The 13890-nt window shown below is 54.7% G+C and overlaps 1 protein-coding gene across 2 annotated transcripts; it reads left to right on the forward strand.

Annotated features, from left to right (window-relative positions):
* Window positions 1-5927: 5927 nt before the first annotated feature.
* TMEM18 (transmembrane protein 18) lies at window positions 5928-11249 on the forward strand. 2 transcript variants are annotated; one of them, XM_033838067.2, is made up of 5 exons: window positions 5928-6087; window positions 6947-7067; window positions 9313-9367; window positions 10306-10399; window positions 10487-11249. In XM_033838067.2, the coding sequence occupies exons 1-5, from the start codon at window positions 6031-6033 to the stop codon at window positions 10697-10699; spliced, it is 540 nt and encodes a 179-aa protein (XP_033693958.1). In that variant the 5' UTR covers window positions 5928-6030; the 3' UTR covers window positions 10700-11249. The 2 variants fall into 2 exon arrangements, with proteins under 2 accessions (XP_033693958.1, XP_033693959.1); XM_033838068.2 differs by having other exon boundaries at window positions 5931-6087; window positions 6950-7067.
* The last annotated feature ends 2641 nt before the right edge of the window (window positions 11250-13890 follow it).

Below are 13890 nucleotides of genomic sequence, written 5' to 3' on the forward strand. Positions count from 1 at the left end.
TCCCAACATCAATCTTCGTGGCAGAGCGCCGGCCCTAGCGTTCAAGGACTCCCGAAGGCTTATCTGTGTATGGAAAGCCCAGAAGTGACCACCTGCTGGCTTTGCTTGCTTCACAAGCAGGCTTTTCCTGGCTGCACCTCATGCCTTGGGGCTTTTGTCCTTCTGTGGCACCAGGACAATAGCAGTTGCCCCTAAATGAATAAGGTGAGAGATACTCAACAGAATGTCTTTGGCCCATTAATTGGGTAAAAATGAGCCAATGATTGCTTGAAGCAGAGGTGGAAATTTCCTTGTGTTTAACAACTGCATTTAAAATTATATCTTACTTGTCTCAAATGTCTTAAAAATAAGTGAGATGATAAACCCCACGGCCGCGCACAGGAAAGCCCACGTGAATGAATAATGTTGCTGCCGTATCAGTAAACAAACGATGCTGTAGCCGTCAAGCCATCCACCGCTACAGCTGCCGGACGGTGAGCCCTGAGGATGCCCACTGCCACGCTCTCAGCCCCTGCAGCCACTCCCTGAAGACGGTGCCCCCTGAGGGCACTCAGGATGGGAAAGCACAGGACACTGGTCCCAGGTAGCTGAGGTGAGGATCAAAGGAACGATTCCAGTAAGCCCAGACTCTTGCCTCTTCCCATGCATAGAGAAGGGCTGAATTCATTAACCTGAGATGTCTGGTTTTCTTTAATGAACAGTCATCTTTGATGTTCCGACTGCCTGGTCTCTGTGGCAAAAACCCCTGTAGATCCTGGTTCCTCCCCGACCTCTGCACAGCGGTCCCTCAGCGCTACTGACAGGCTGCGTCCTGGGCTTACGTCCTCGGTTTTGTCCGCCAAATAAACATCATTCTCAACTTTTAGGTTGTGCATTATTTTTCAGTCGACACCCACAACGCCTTCTCCACTGGCTCTGGACTCTTAGAGGGACTCACCGGTGGCTGCTGTGAAGGCAGCGAGCTCCCTGAGGGGACAGGAGCCCAGAGAGCTGACCCGGTCACTTCCCGGGGCGGGTTGTCATAGGAACAGGAGGAGTGAACAGCGGCTGCTAAGGCATCCGGCTTGCCCTGCGTTAGACACAGTCAGCTACTCTAACTCGGCCCTTCTCCAGCGACACTGCCCTGGAGCCGGCGTTGGCAGGAAGCCGAGAACCCTGCTCTTTATGCCCTAGTGTAAGAAGCCATCGTTAGCGAGGAGAAAAACTGCCTTTGAAGTCGTTGATTTCTCCAGCCCGTCTCCCTGACAGGTCAGGGTAGTAAATACTGAGTATAAACATCCAACATCAGAGTTGAGAGCAGTCACTGCAGGATGGCAGACTCATTCTCAAACAGCTCCGTCTTCTAACCAAATCCTCACCTGGACAGACGGTTTAACAGTCACAGCGTTTCTGGCCCTCATCCCACAACTCCAGCTTTGCCTTAGAGGAGAGCTGAACCTGACCTAAGACCCGAACGTCAACTCAAGAAAGGCAGGTTGTTGGTCTGCAGAATTGTTGGAGAGTTGCATTCTGAGACCAGGCTGTGCTTGCGAAGAGAATCGGGCATTAAGCCAACGGTTTGCTACTCTGGGGAAGAGCTGTCTCCTGTGCAAAGAAGCGTTTTCTCATTAGAGGGGACCATTTGGGAGGAGGCCGATGGCGGAAGAGTAATAGCCTCTGGAATCAGCTGAGTCTCCCCCGGATCCGGACTGTCTCACTGGCTGTCATGCTAGGCAGTGTATTTACTTCCCTGAGTCTCAGTTTCCTCACTGCAGAGTGAATCCATAACGTCCATCCCCTCAGTGGTTTAGGAGCATTTAAGTAATAGGTCGACATAGAGGTTTCTGCTTCTGGAGCGGTCAACTACACCCCATCATGTCAACCTCTTTCAGACGAGGAAGGCTGTGGCCTGTGAAGCGGGACTGAAGTCAGTTAAGAGGCCCCAGAAGGAGGGCAGTTTTGAGATGATGCAGGTGTCAGCAGCTTTCGGCAGGAACGAGCTCTCTGCAGGAGGCCCCTTCTGTCTTGTCACTAAACTTAGACCAGCCACCCCCATGCTCTGCTTGTCTCCGACCCAAGCACACCTTTCAAATCTCTTGGTCACACAAAGCCTTGCCTAACCTTGTTTCCTTCCGTAGATCAAGGAAGTAAAGATGAAGAATAAGTAATTAACAGATGACCAGATCTTTCCCCAGCTTCCCCTTTCAGGAATCTTGTGAACAAACTGTGAACAAGAGAGCAACTAAAGAGCGAGCCACGGAGTCGACAGCCTGCACACAGTGGGGGATTGCGATGAGTCTGATCTCCTACCTCCACGATTTAACTGAGATTACGTCCCCTCTCTCCCTTTAAAAGCTTGCATGGCCGGGCAGAATCTTTGGGGTTGGTTTTGGGGATACCCAGTCCACCTTCTCCCCAGATTGCTGGCTTTCTGATTAAAAGCAATGTTTCCCATTTCCACCAAAACTTACCTTTTGAAGACTGAGTTCTGAGCAGCAGGCAGCTGGACCTGAGTTCCGTAACACAGGTATCATACCCTCGGGGAGGGGAGGACATATATTACTCCCTCCCTAAGATAGTGGCAATTGAAACCTACAAACCTGAGCTCCTCCTGAGGTTTCCTTCTTTTTTCCCATCCACTGTGTTCAGAACCCCTTCCTCCCACTTGCTGTGTCCGCTCCTCCTGAGGTTTCCTTCTTTTTTTCCCATCCACCGTGTTCAGAACCCCTTCGTCCCGCTTGCTGTGTCCGCTCCTCCTGAGGTTTCCTTCTTTTTTTCCCATCCATCGTGTTCAGAACCCCTTCTTCCCACTTGCTGTGTCCGCTCCTCCTGAGGTTTCCTTCTTTCTTTCCCATCCACTGTGTTCAGAACCCCTTCCTCCCACTTGCTGTGTCCATTTCCGGAGCAGGCACCCTTGGGTGTGGCAGCTATCTGTTACACAGGCTGTGGGTTAACTGCGTCCCCCAAAGGTATGTTCAAGCTCTAGTGCCCGTGAATGGGAGCCTATTGGAAACAGGGCTTTGCAGATGTGATCAAGCTAGGATGAGGCTCTACTGGAGGAGGGTGGACCCTGACTCAGTGACCGGTGCCCTGATGAGAAGAGAAGGTGGAGGCGCATGTGACAGTGGAATGTAGGGCTTGCCACCCTCCGTGGGAAGCTGAAAAGGCAGCAGGGACCTTGCCCCCCTCCTTCAGAGGGAGTTTGGCCCCGCTGCCCCTGGGGCTTTGGACCTCCGGCCTCCAGACTGAGAGGGGCTGTCTCCTGCTGTTTTAAGCCCCCTGTCGGGTGTTCCGTCAGCGCAGCCACAGGAAAGAACACAGTGCTGGCTATGCAGCAGGTTGGGCCCCGGAGACGCCCACCGTCCAGGTTCAGTCTGCAGGCGCCCTGGGGTGTGAGGTGTGACTCGTATGCTGCTGGACGGTCCAGGGCTTCCCGGCTTCACCCCTTGGCCCTTCCTGCAGAATGGCGGAGGGCACGATTTGCTGGGCCAGAAACCCCCCTTTACAGCTGGAGCCGCCTTGCAAAGGCCAAAGCAAACGGTTTTCTGGTTACAATGACTCTAAGACTCGTATAAAATCGAGCCCTTGTTGGGTGTCTCTGATCTGATGGCATCTACCCCAGTCCCTGCCTTTGTAGACCCACATCAGTGACACATGCAAAGGCCAAAGCCCACCTGGCTGAGCCCAGGTCTGCAAACCATCACAGTCAAAACACCTGCTTGCCCCACCTAGGAGCCCACGGCTGACCTGAGTCCACAGCCGGCCCGAGGAGTCCCCAGCCTGGCAGCCCCAATTGTGACACATGAAGGTACAATTGTGACACATGATTTAAACCCTCAACTTCCATTTAAAAAATTCTCAGTATGTCCAGGCAATGCACAAAATGTTGTGAGATTGACAAAGGTCAATAAACACATCGTCTCCTATGTCTGAGACAGAAACATAAATCCATGGAAACAGCACATGGCGATGTGCCCTGTAATCCACGTAGTTACAAACTCCTCCAAGAGCCCTGAGGTCAGGAGACACTAACAGAACAGTGGAAATATAAATCGAAGATGAGATATTAATTTGTTGTATTTTATCTATAAAGCTTTTATTATCCATAATTACGGACTTTTCACAAGCACATTTCTAAATGACTATAATTTTGTAAAGGCAATCTGTGAAAAAAAGAGTCATAAATAACAGATTTGGCTATTCCATAATTCTCAGAAGAAAAGTATTTCTCCACCTAAAATTAAATGGTATAAATTAAAACCTCTCAATTCAACAACTATGAATATATGAAAATGCATTTGTTGCAAACAACTTTACCTAATTTATGTTTTTAAAGCTGTCTGTGTCTGCGGTGTAAGGACTGGACTGTGGGAGAGTGAGGCCAGGAGGACAGAGCCGTCTTATCCAGCGAGGGATGGGCAGGGCGGGGGCGCGATGGGTGGCGGCCGCCATAGAGACCTCCCCACCCTGGAAGCCGGAGTTGCCAAGTATGGAGTTTCTGGAAAGCTCCTCAGGCAGCAAGGAAGAGAAACCCTGGTGCAGCCTGGCTCACATGTTTGGGTTCAATCCTGGCTTGATTCCCCCAGTCAGGGAGGCCACCTGCCAAGAGCTCACTTTCTCCCTCCCCCCTGCCGCTCTGCAGGTGCCAAGTACCCTCAAGGTGGCGACAGGCTGCAGTCCTTTTCCTCACACCCTCCCCCAGGTCCACCCAGACAACGGGGTCCGTCTCTTCACCTGACTGAGTGCCTGCGAGCCAGGGGCTTCCCTGTTAGTCTGCAGACACAGGGCAGGATGCCAAGTATTGATTCCATTAATTCTGTGTCTTGAATCAACAGAGAATTCAGGATTCCCTGATTGGTGTGAAAATAAAGGGAACCTCACTGAAGATGGAAACGGGAAGCAGAAGGGGATACGCTCAGGCAGGTACCACTCCGGCCCTCTGCAGACCCAACAGAAGGAACGTCCCTACTCAAGACCGGCAGGGGAGGGAAGATTTTCTCCCCGCCTGGCAACAGCCCAGCCAATGAGAGACTGTCACCACTCATCCAATGAGAAACCACCACTGCCCAGCCAATAGGAACCCCTCAGCACCCTTTACTCTCACTTTCCTCCAATGGACTTTCCTTCAAAGCAGCTCTTTCCACTTCCCCCTTTTTCTTTATAAAATGACACGCTCCTGTCCTTTGTTTGCCCAACTTGCCTGTGGTTTTGCCTTAGATTATATGTCCCAAGCTGCAATTCCTTTCTATTCCGGAACAACGCCATTTAGCTGGTAAAACTACTGGCCGTTTTGTTTTTAAGGTCCATGTGAGCTAGAAGCAATCAGCACCCACTTCTGGAGCTGACGGTAGAGTGAGCATCTGGAGACCCTGATTTCTCAGAGGGGCAGGGGCACTGTCCCCTCTGTCCCACTCCATCCACCGACGTCCAGGTCACTGTCCCCCTCCGTGCAGGGCACTGTGCCCCTCTCTCTCTGGGGCCCAGGTCACTGTCCCCTTCTGTCTCCCGGAGTCCAGGTCACTGTCCCCCGTTTTCCCCAGTGTCCAGGTCAATTCCCTCTCTGTCCCCCGCCCGAGTCCAGGACACTGTCCCTTTCTGTCCCCGGGATCCAGGTCACTCTCCCCTATGTTCCTAGGGGTCCAGGTCACTCTCCTGAGCGATACCCCCACGCCCCCAGCCCTAGGCGTTGCGCGGGGAGGAGGCGGGGACGCCCACTAGCCCCCAGTCCTCCGAGCTGCCACTTATGAGAGCCCGCCACATAGGAAGAACTAAAACGTCCCTCTCGCAGCAGCTCGGGGGGGAAAAAACAACGCTGGAAGCTACTCGTAATTCCCTTATGTTTATTTTAACACCACGGAATCTCGCGAGATTTGAACCTGGTACCGGGAACTGGAGATATCGCGAGATGGCAGGTTGCCTGCCGCTTCCGGATACAGCAGGCATCGCGATAAGTGGAGATAACGCGAGAGGACACCAGAGGACTTCTTGACCTATCCGGGCGGGGCGGGGAAGACGAAAAGGTGGTGGTGAGGCAGGGCCTTTCCGGAGGCGATGCCGTCTGCATTCTCAGTCAGCAAGTTCCCCGTCAGCATCCCCGCCGTGATCACGGTAAGTCGTTGCCTCCTTGGCCGTCAGTTCGGTCGCTGTCGGCTGGGGCCTCTCCAAATTTCCCAGCCTCCGGGGGAGGCTGGGTGGGGGGTGCAGGGGCGGGGCCTGTACCTGGGTGGGCGCGGCGTGGCGTGGCGGTGGGGCCGGGGCGTCGGGGCGGGACGAGATTGGAGGACCTTCAGGCTGGCGGGATGCTGAGGTGCGAGGCGGTCGGGGGTCGGGGGTTTGCGGGGAGAGCTGGGGCCTCGTGGCGGCGAGGAGCGGGGAGGTGGGCCGTCCTGGGCTGGGATGGGGGGTCCGGGTGGCGTGGACCCGCTGTGGGCAGAGTGGCAGGGCGCGGGCCGCTCCCCCAGCACCCGTGCCCCCGGGGGACCTGAGCCCCAAGGAGGGGGTCCGAGTTCAGGGGTGCGGACGAGCCCACCTCTAGAGTTGAGCGGACGTGCGGTCGCAGCACTGTCTGGAGGGCAGGAGAAAACCACATCTTGCCAGTTTGGGTGGCCCAGGTTTCTGAGGCTTTAATCACTGCTCTGAGGAACTGGTAGCTTTGCCTCTGGGGCGACCGAGTGCAACCAGGCACCGCTTTCTCATCTCCCCGTGGGGGAGGGTCTTTAGATTCTCCCAGCTTGAAGTGCAGTTCTGTTCGACAAGTAGGAAAGCCTTCAGTCCTGTGTGGAGGGACAGCCAGGCACGGCCGGGTGACAGTCCCTGGACGTGGGTGCAGTGGGGATCCCTGCTCCCCCTCCCCTCCCCGTGTCCTGTGAGGCTTGGCGGGCGCTCGGGACGGGCTCAGAGGAGAGGCAGTGTGAAGCCTGGTCCAGTGCACGTGGGCCCTGACGAGGTTCTGCTGTGTGTCCTCCAGCAGACGGACTGGACGGAGCCCTGGCTCGTGGGGCTGGCTGCCTTCCACGTGCTCTGCCTGCTGCTCACCTGCTTCTCATCGCGGAGGTACAAGCTACAGGTGGGGCACTTCCTGTGCCTGGGTGAGTACAGTTCTGCGGCTCGGATCGCTGTGCGCTGCGGCAGCGCGGGTGCCTGTTCTCTCTGTAGCCTCAGTGATATGTGAATATATATGTAAGGCCTCCCAACTCTCCTGCCTTGTGTTCTGCTTTGATCGCTTGTGGGTGCTATAAAGATAAGGTACGTTTTGGATATTGGATTTCAAAGGCGTCTCAAGCACGTGTTGTGTTCCTGGGAGGGTGCTGAATACCAGTTACACAAACGAGAGCTGGGTTTGCAGAAACGCTGACTCTGTACAAGAGGCTCCTCTGGGGGCTTAGCTGCCCTGCCTGCTCTGGGAGGGAGTGCAAACCAGGAAGGAAAGCGCTGTGGTGCAAAAATAACACATTGCCTGAGTCAGTTTTGAAGGTAAGATCTACAGGGTTTTAGAGAAGACACAGAGCTGTGGGGAATCGTTGAGAAAGATTTCACAGAGAAGGTCAAGTCATGGTAGGGGGTGTAAGGGTGAGTAGAATCTCTTTTTCTAGGGTGAGGAGCAGATGTCGGGCCCAGGCCTGGCATCTGGGGCGGAGGCAGCCGGTGAGAGCACAGGGGCGACGGGCGGGAAGGGTGGGTCAGGTGTCAGAGAAACCACATTCTGATGCTGACTAGTTAGAAGTATGTTCAGCCAGGAAAGGTGGGCCAGGGCCTCAGAGGCTATGCTGGGCTCTTCGTCTTGTGGACGTCGGGAAGATGCTGAAGATCTTGCTTGGTAGTTTAACAAAGTCCAAAAACTCACCTTAAGTGTGATTTTTCAGTTGGCCTTGTGCAAGGTGGGAAATCAAACAAGAGGTCGTCTTGGGACAGGCGCGAATCAGCAAGCCTGCACCGGAAACGGTCCTGACGGTCAGGGGTGGCTGTCACTTCACTTCTTTACGTGGGAGCCCTAGGAAGGACCGCCAGGGGCGGACAGGACAGACGGGCTCCGGAGCCTCGTAGGGCTGGGGGTCCCCGGCGTCCACTGAGTAGCCACAGCCCTGCTGAGCATCATGGCAGGAAGGGCGGGAGCACCGTGAAACCCTGGGAGGGGCCGGACTTAAGTCACTGCCCTGACATTTAAACCGAGGGGGGAAGGATGCGGGGGAACCAGCCAGGCAGCAGGCGTTCGAGGGCCGGAAGGGACACTGCAAGCCCCGGGAATAATGTGTGCAAAGGCCCCGAGGCAGGAAGCACAGAAAAGGTGGTGGCGTCATCCGCAGAGCCTCGTGCGAGGAGCCCATATACTTGAAAAGCTTTGTGAAGCTGGGCGCTGCGTGTGGGTTTGTTGTTTTCAAGGACGAACAGAGGGTGACTTTTAGCGTGGGGATGATAGATGCTGGTCTGAGTGCGTTTACACGTCTGATGGCCCATTTAATTCTCACACCCACAGAAGACTTGCATGTTATTTGCTGCAGTCTTACAAACAAAGCACAGACTGGTTCACTGCGCCCCCAGCTCCTGAGTGGGGTGCATGGTGGATGCATCCCGTTGCCCTCTGGGGAGGTGGCCCCCCCCGTGCTCAGGCCTCTCTTCTCCTCTCCCGTCTCCTTTCTTTGGCTTCCTTGATGTGCGCCTCAGGGTCCAGTCGTCGAGGGAGGGGTCAAGGATTGCTCTCCCCCATTTCACCCCAGGAACCGGGGTTTTGCACAGTTTTACAAGGCTGAGGTTCCTGGCGGCCGTCCTCCCCTCCGCCAGCCCCATCCAGGCCCTCAGCAGCTCCTGGTGCTGGGCCAGCCTGCGGTCCTCCCGCCCTGGGCGGGGCTCCACGCACTCCGCATGGGACTGCGAGGGCCGACGGGGCTGTCCTCGGTTCCTGTCCCCTCGGGTCGGTGCTCCCTCCGTGTCTTTGCCGCCAGCACCACTGGGGGCTCCAGGCAGCCAGAGGGTGCAGGCAGGTGGCCTTCAGCTCTGGTCTCAGGGCCCTCGGGTTCCACTGCCGGCCTTGCACCCGATGTGTGACCTGCGGGGCAGGGAGGTCGGCAGATGGCCCAGTGCGGCCACTGTGGTGTCGGGGCAGGAAGCCTGGTCGTGGCGCCGCTCCGCTGAGGGCTGGCCTGGTCTGACCGAGACCACCGGACTCGTGTGTCACCTCGGGTTTCCTTTCTGTGTAATGTGAAGTAGGAGTTACGTCTCATCCAGCGTGGCATTGTTCTGTTACGTTTCTGTTACGTAGCATGTTGTGAAGGATGTATAAGGCTGTGGCGGTGGACTGGTCCCCTGACTTCTCACGTGGGCTTGCTTTCTTCTCAGTGACCTTAGTCTACTGCGCGGAATACATCAATGAAGTGGCGGCAATGAACTGGAGGTGAACGGCCCCGGGCACGTGGACCTTGTGTGAGACCGTCCCCGTCAGCAGCAGAACACACCCAGGAAGCCCCCCGCTCTCGCTTATAAAGCAGCCCCAGCCCCGTCCACGTCCCAGCCTCCTTCACGATGAGCCTTGGACGGTGGTCACCGTCGGCCCTGGAGGCCCCCCGAACAGAAGCGCTCTTGTCCGTGACGGAGAGCCCGAGATCCACCCACGATTTACTTGGTCCTGAAAACGCTGGTCCCTGGTTTCCGGGACACCGGCCATTCTGTCCTCGCCTGCGTGTCCTTTCTTGCTCACACGCCTGGGCAACCCACTCCACGTCCAGTGAGCCCCATGAAGTCGACCCTTCCCCTGGGCCCCCCTTCCAGAACCGCCCCAGGCCTTCTGCTCCCTCGGGGCCCGCAGCACGCTGCCTCCCGGGTCTGCCCTCGGCACCCTGCCCGCACAGGTCTCAGAGCAGAGTGACAGCCACGCCCCGGCCGCCGCGCCCTCCCGGCGGCTTCAGACCCCTGTCATTGGGTCAGGAGCCCACCCTCGGCCCCCCGCACGACCCGTCCCCCCGCTTTGTCTCTTCCGCTTCTAATTAGGACGCGCATCCTGACCACCCCTCGCTGGGCTCTGTTCACTGTGGCCCCAGGGTGATGACTGTGTTGCTGAGTCAGTGACGTAAAGTTCGTGTCCTGCGCTGCCACTGAGGGGGACGCCACGCTGTGTCCCCCTCTCCAGGGGCTTGGCCTGAGCTTGCATGGGGGCCGCAATGCCCCTGGAGGGTGTGGGAATCGTCCCCCACGGGGTTAGGAGGGTCGCCATTGTGTGCAGGTGGGGCTCGGCCCGCACCTCGTCCTCGTGTGCGGAGGGGCTCCTGAGACAGAGAGTATCACGAGCACGCCATGTTGTGACGCTCTGTGATCTTTAAATCTTTCTTGAAACAGGTTGTTCTCGAAATACCAGTATTTTGACTCGAGGGGCATGTTCATCTCCATAGTGTTCTCGGCGCCCGTGCTGCTGAACGCCCTGGTCATCGTGGTACGTGTGTGCCGGAGCTTCGGGCCTCTGTCCTCCTCACACGGCCCGTGTCCACTTCTGACCGCGTCTCTGCACGGTTCTTTCCAGGTCCTGTGGGTGCGCAAGACCCTGACCGTGATGACCGACCTGAGGGCCCTGCAGCAGAGGAGGAGGGCCAGGGGCAGGCCCAGGAGGAGTGACGCCTCAGATCTGGCCTCGCGCGCTCCTGGACTGCGCTTAGACCAGCCTTTAGGACAGAGTTTGCCGCACGTCCACCAGGGCACTCGCCGGGCCTGCAGGGGGTCCCATCTCTCCAGTTAAGTTGTAAGCAAATGGAGCCGCGCACGTCGCCACACGTCCACGGGACTCCTGTGACCGTGTGAGCTACCAGACATCTGTCCACGTGGGGACGGTGACTGAGTGAGGGACAGTGCCATGCACGCGTGGGCACCTCCGTCACCCCCATCAACTCGCATCACCTCCATCACCCCTGTTACCTCCATCACCCCCTGTCACCTTCATCACCCCCTGTCAACCCCCATCACCCCCGTCACCTCCTATCACCTCTACCACCCCTGTCACCCCCATCACCTCCATCACCCCCTGTCACATCCGTCACCCTGGTCTGATCTGCATAGCGGTGGCCTCTCCATGTGGTGCTGCCACAGGACAGAACACGAGGGGCTGCCTTTCCTTTCATCCAGTTAGAGAAGTGACGACACTCGGAGGCCCTGGGTCGGAATCCACAGAAGCAGTGGCTGGATGAGCCCCTTGAGTTGTTTTTTGGAAGGAAAGTTGCCAGTAAAAACAGTCAACATTCACCTGTTTCAACTAACAGATGTTTTTATGGCAAATACAAAGATCGATTGTATTCCTGTTCCACCTTCTTTTTACCCTTTGGGTGTCCTGGGACGTGATGCCGTTGGTTTATCGGAGCAGGTGCACTATTTCTCTGTGATGTCCGCTCTGTAAACCAGCGTCTGTGCAGGACGCTCGTGGTCTTGTCACACCTGGAGCTGCAGCTAGAGGATGACGGGTGAAGCAGCGCACCTGTCTAAACACACAGCGTTCAGTAAAGAGGATGCTGTTGGCTCCTGATTTGGGTTTAAGAAAATAGTTTGTGAATAGTTACCATAATTTTAACAAGATAAGTGAAATACATTCGTCCGATTTCAAAAAGAAAAGAAAATTTGTTCATATGAAAGCTTGAGAAGCTCAAAAGGTGACACTTTGACAGATGATGAAATTAAATCGTGACATCCAGATATATAAAGGTTTTATAGGTAGGTATAAACTCTCAGTAGAGAAATTATTTCCTGAATTTTGACATTAGTTGTAGAAGTGAGTGGGTGGAACTTCCTCGATAAATCTACTGGAGATCTTAACCTGAAATTTTTTCCAGTCCCTCCTTGATGTCTTAAACTTCTGTACTGAACGTTTTAAAAATCGGCTTAGGGGCTTCCCTGGTGGTGCAGTGGTTGAAAGTCCGCCTGCTGATGCAGGGGACACGGGTTTGTGTCCCGGTCCGGGAGGATCCCACATGCCGCGGAGCGGCTGGGCCCGTGAGCCATGGCCGCTGAGCCTGCGTGTCCGGAGCCTGTGCTCCGCAACGGGAGAGGACACAGCAGTGAGAGGCCCGTGTACCGCAAAAAAAAAAAAAAAAAAAAAAATCGGCTTAAAAAACAGCATCTCATGTGAAGTCAGATTTTAAATTTCTTGTACCTGACAGCATGCCTCATTTTGCATTTCTGGAAATTTCCAGTTCAGGGTGTCTAATGTTCTCATGGCTTCAGAAGAGTCCACTGCATCCCGAGTGATTTCCTCGGAGAGCAGGGCCGAGCTGGCCGGTGCCCTGGGAGCGCGGGTATGGTGGGAGGGGCTGAGGACGGGATGGCTGGTCCCTTCCAGCCGTGCGGTCAGGCCGGGGCCCAGGGGACAGAATGCATGGATAGGAGCATCCTGGCCTCGGCCACACAAGCCGAGGAGGTTCTGGGGCATTTTCCCTGTGCATAATTGTTCGGGCTGTCCTAATGTGGGGCTAGCTGGCTGAGTCTCAGTTTCCGTGTGGTAGTAGTGTGATAGCATTGCTAACTTCGCATAAATTTGGCGTTAATGGCATATCAGCCTGAAGACATGACATGGGCCTTTTCGTTCACTGGTGTGTGCAATTATTTTGTAACAGTTTTGTTTTCACAAACACTATTTTTTAACTGTTTTTGGTAAGTTCACATTCAGTGGCTAATTCAGTGTTAACAGATATTTCTCTGTCCTGCTTGGGGAAATCCTACAAGCCAGAATTGTCCCCAGAGGGTTTGGGGTGTATGAGCCTTGCTGTGTGGGGCATGACGGGAGGGGTTCACAGGGGCCCTCCTGGCCCATTGAAGGAAAGCATATCCCCATTCCTGGTTTCCTGCGGTCCCTTCTCACCCCAGAGCTTTAGCAAAAGGGGGTGGGTTTGGAGCCAGAGGATGCCCGGTGACGTAGTTTGGGCATCTGATGGACGTTTGTGTAAGTAAATGAAACAGACCACAAAACATTTACACATCAGCTAACACCTACATGAAATAAATAAGCAAAACCGTAAAGATGACAGTGTGTTTGTGACTGTTTTGCACTAACTGCGTGTCACTTGGCTGTCACTTTCTGCCGGCATCCTTACAGTCTCAGCAGGCGTCCACGAAGGGGTGTCAGGGCCACAGTCTCTTCCTGACGGGTTCACTTGCTGAGAATGGTGTAAACCACAGAAAATAGAAGGTGTTACCGTGAAGTTACTCGACAAGCTTTTTGCTCTTTAAATTGCGCTCTGCAGGTTGTTACTGATGTCATAGTTATCAAACCAAAATAGTAAATTCAGTTTATGTGAAATCAGACTTGAGTGTTAAAGTTACATGCATTTAATAGTAAGAGTTGCAAAGTTGAAAAAAGTTGTAAATGCAGACAGTTTATATTTTGACAGTATAAAAGTTTATCCAAGAATCTCTCAAAACATACCTGGTATATAATTCAAAGGTCTAAAATTTTGAAATACATTTAGTAGAAATTTGTGGGATTTTGTTCCCTTTTCTGCAGCGTAGCAACCAGCCTCAGTCATCACCTCACTTCCTTTCGTGGCTGGTCGGCTGCTTAGGTTGGGCTAGTGACCAGGGGACCTGTCTCTCCAGCCGAGTGTGTGTGTGTGTGTGTGTGTGTGTGTGTGTGTGTGTGTGTGTGTGTGTGTGTGTGTGTGTGTGTGTGTGTGTGTGTGTGTGTGTGTGTGTGTGAGTGAGTGTGTGTGTGTGAGTGAGACAGAGGCAGAGCGTCCGCTGCTTATTCCCTGGAGTCTCCATCTGGAGCACAATAGCTGGCACTGAAAACGGTCAGAGATGGAAGTTCAGCTGCAGACAGGATGGGTTTGTGTTTGCAGAGCTGCCACATCCACACCCTGGGGTCTTCACACCATCCTGGGAGTTTTAATACCCCTGTTCCACAGCAAATTAAAATACACAATTATCTTAGATTCCAGAACAGGAGCC

Source organism: Tursiops truncatus, chromosome 14 (assembly GCF_011762595.2).
Source record: "Tursiops truncatus isolate mTurTru1 chromosome 14, mTurTru1.mat.Y, whole genome shotgun sequence".
NCBI lineage: Eukaryota > Metazoa > Chordata > Mammalia > Artiodactyla > Delphinidae > Tursiops > Tursiops truncatus.

Coding starts and splice junctions, on each gene's coding strand:
- TMEM18 (XM_033838067.2), top strand. CDS start 6,031: ATGCCGTCTGCATTCTCAGTCAGCAAGTTCCCCGTCAGCATCCCCGCC. Junction 7,068..9,312: donor GGGGCACTTCCTGTGCCTGG/GTGAGTACAGTT, acceptor CTTTCTTCTCAG/TGACCTTAGTCTACTGCGCG. Junction 9,368..10,305: donor GTGGCGGCAATGAACTGGAG/GTGAACGGCCCC, acceptor TTCTTGAAACAG/GTTGTTCTCGAAATACCAGT.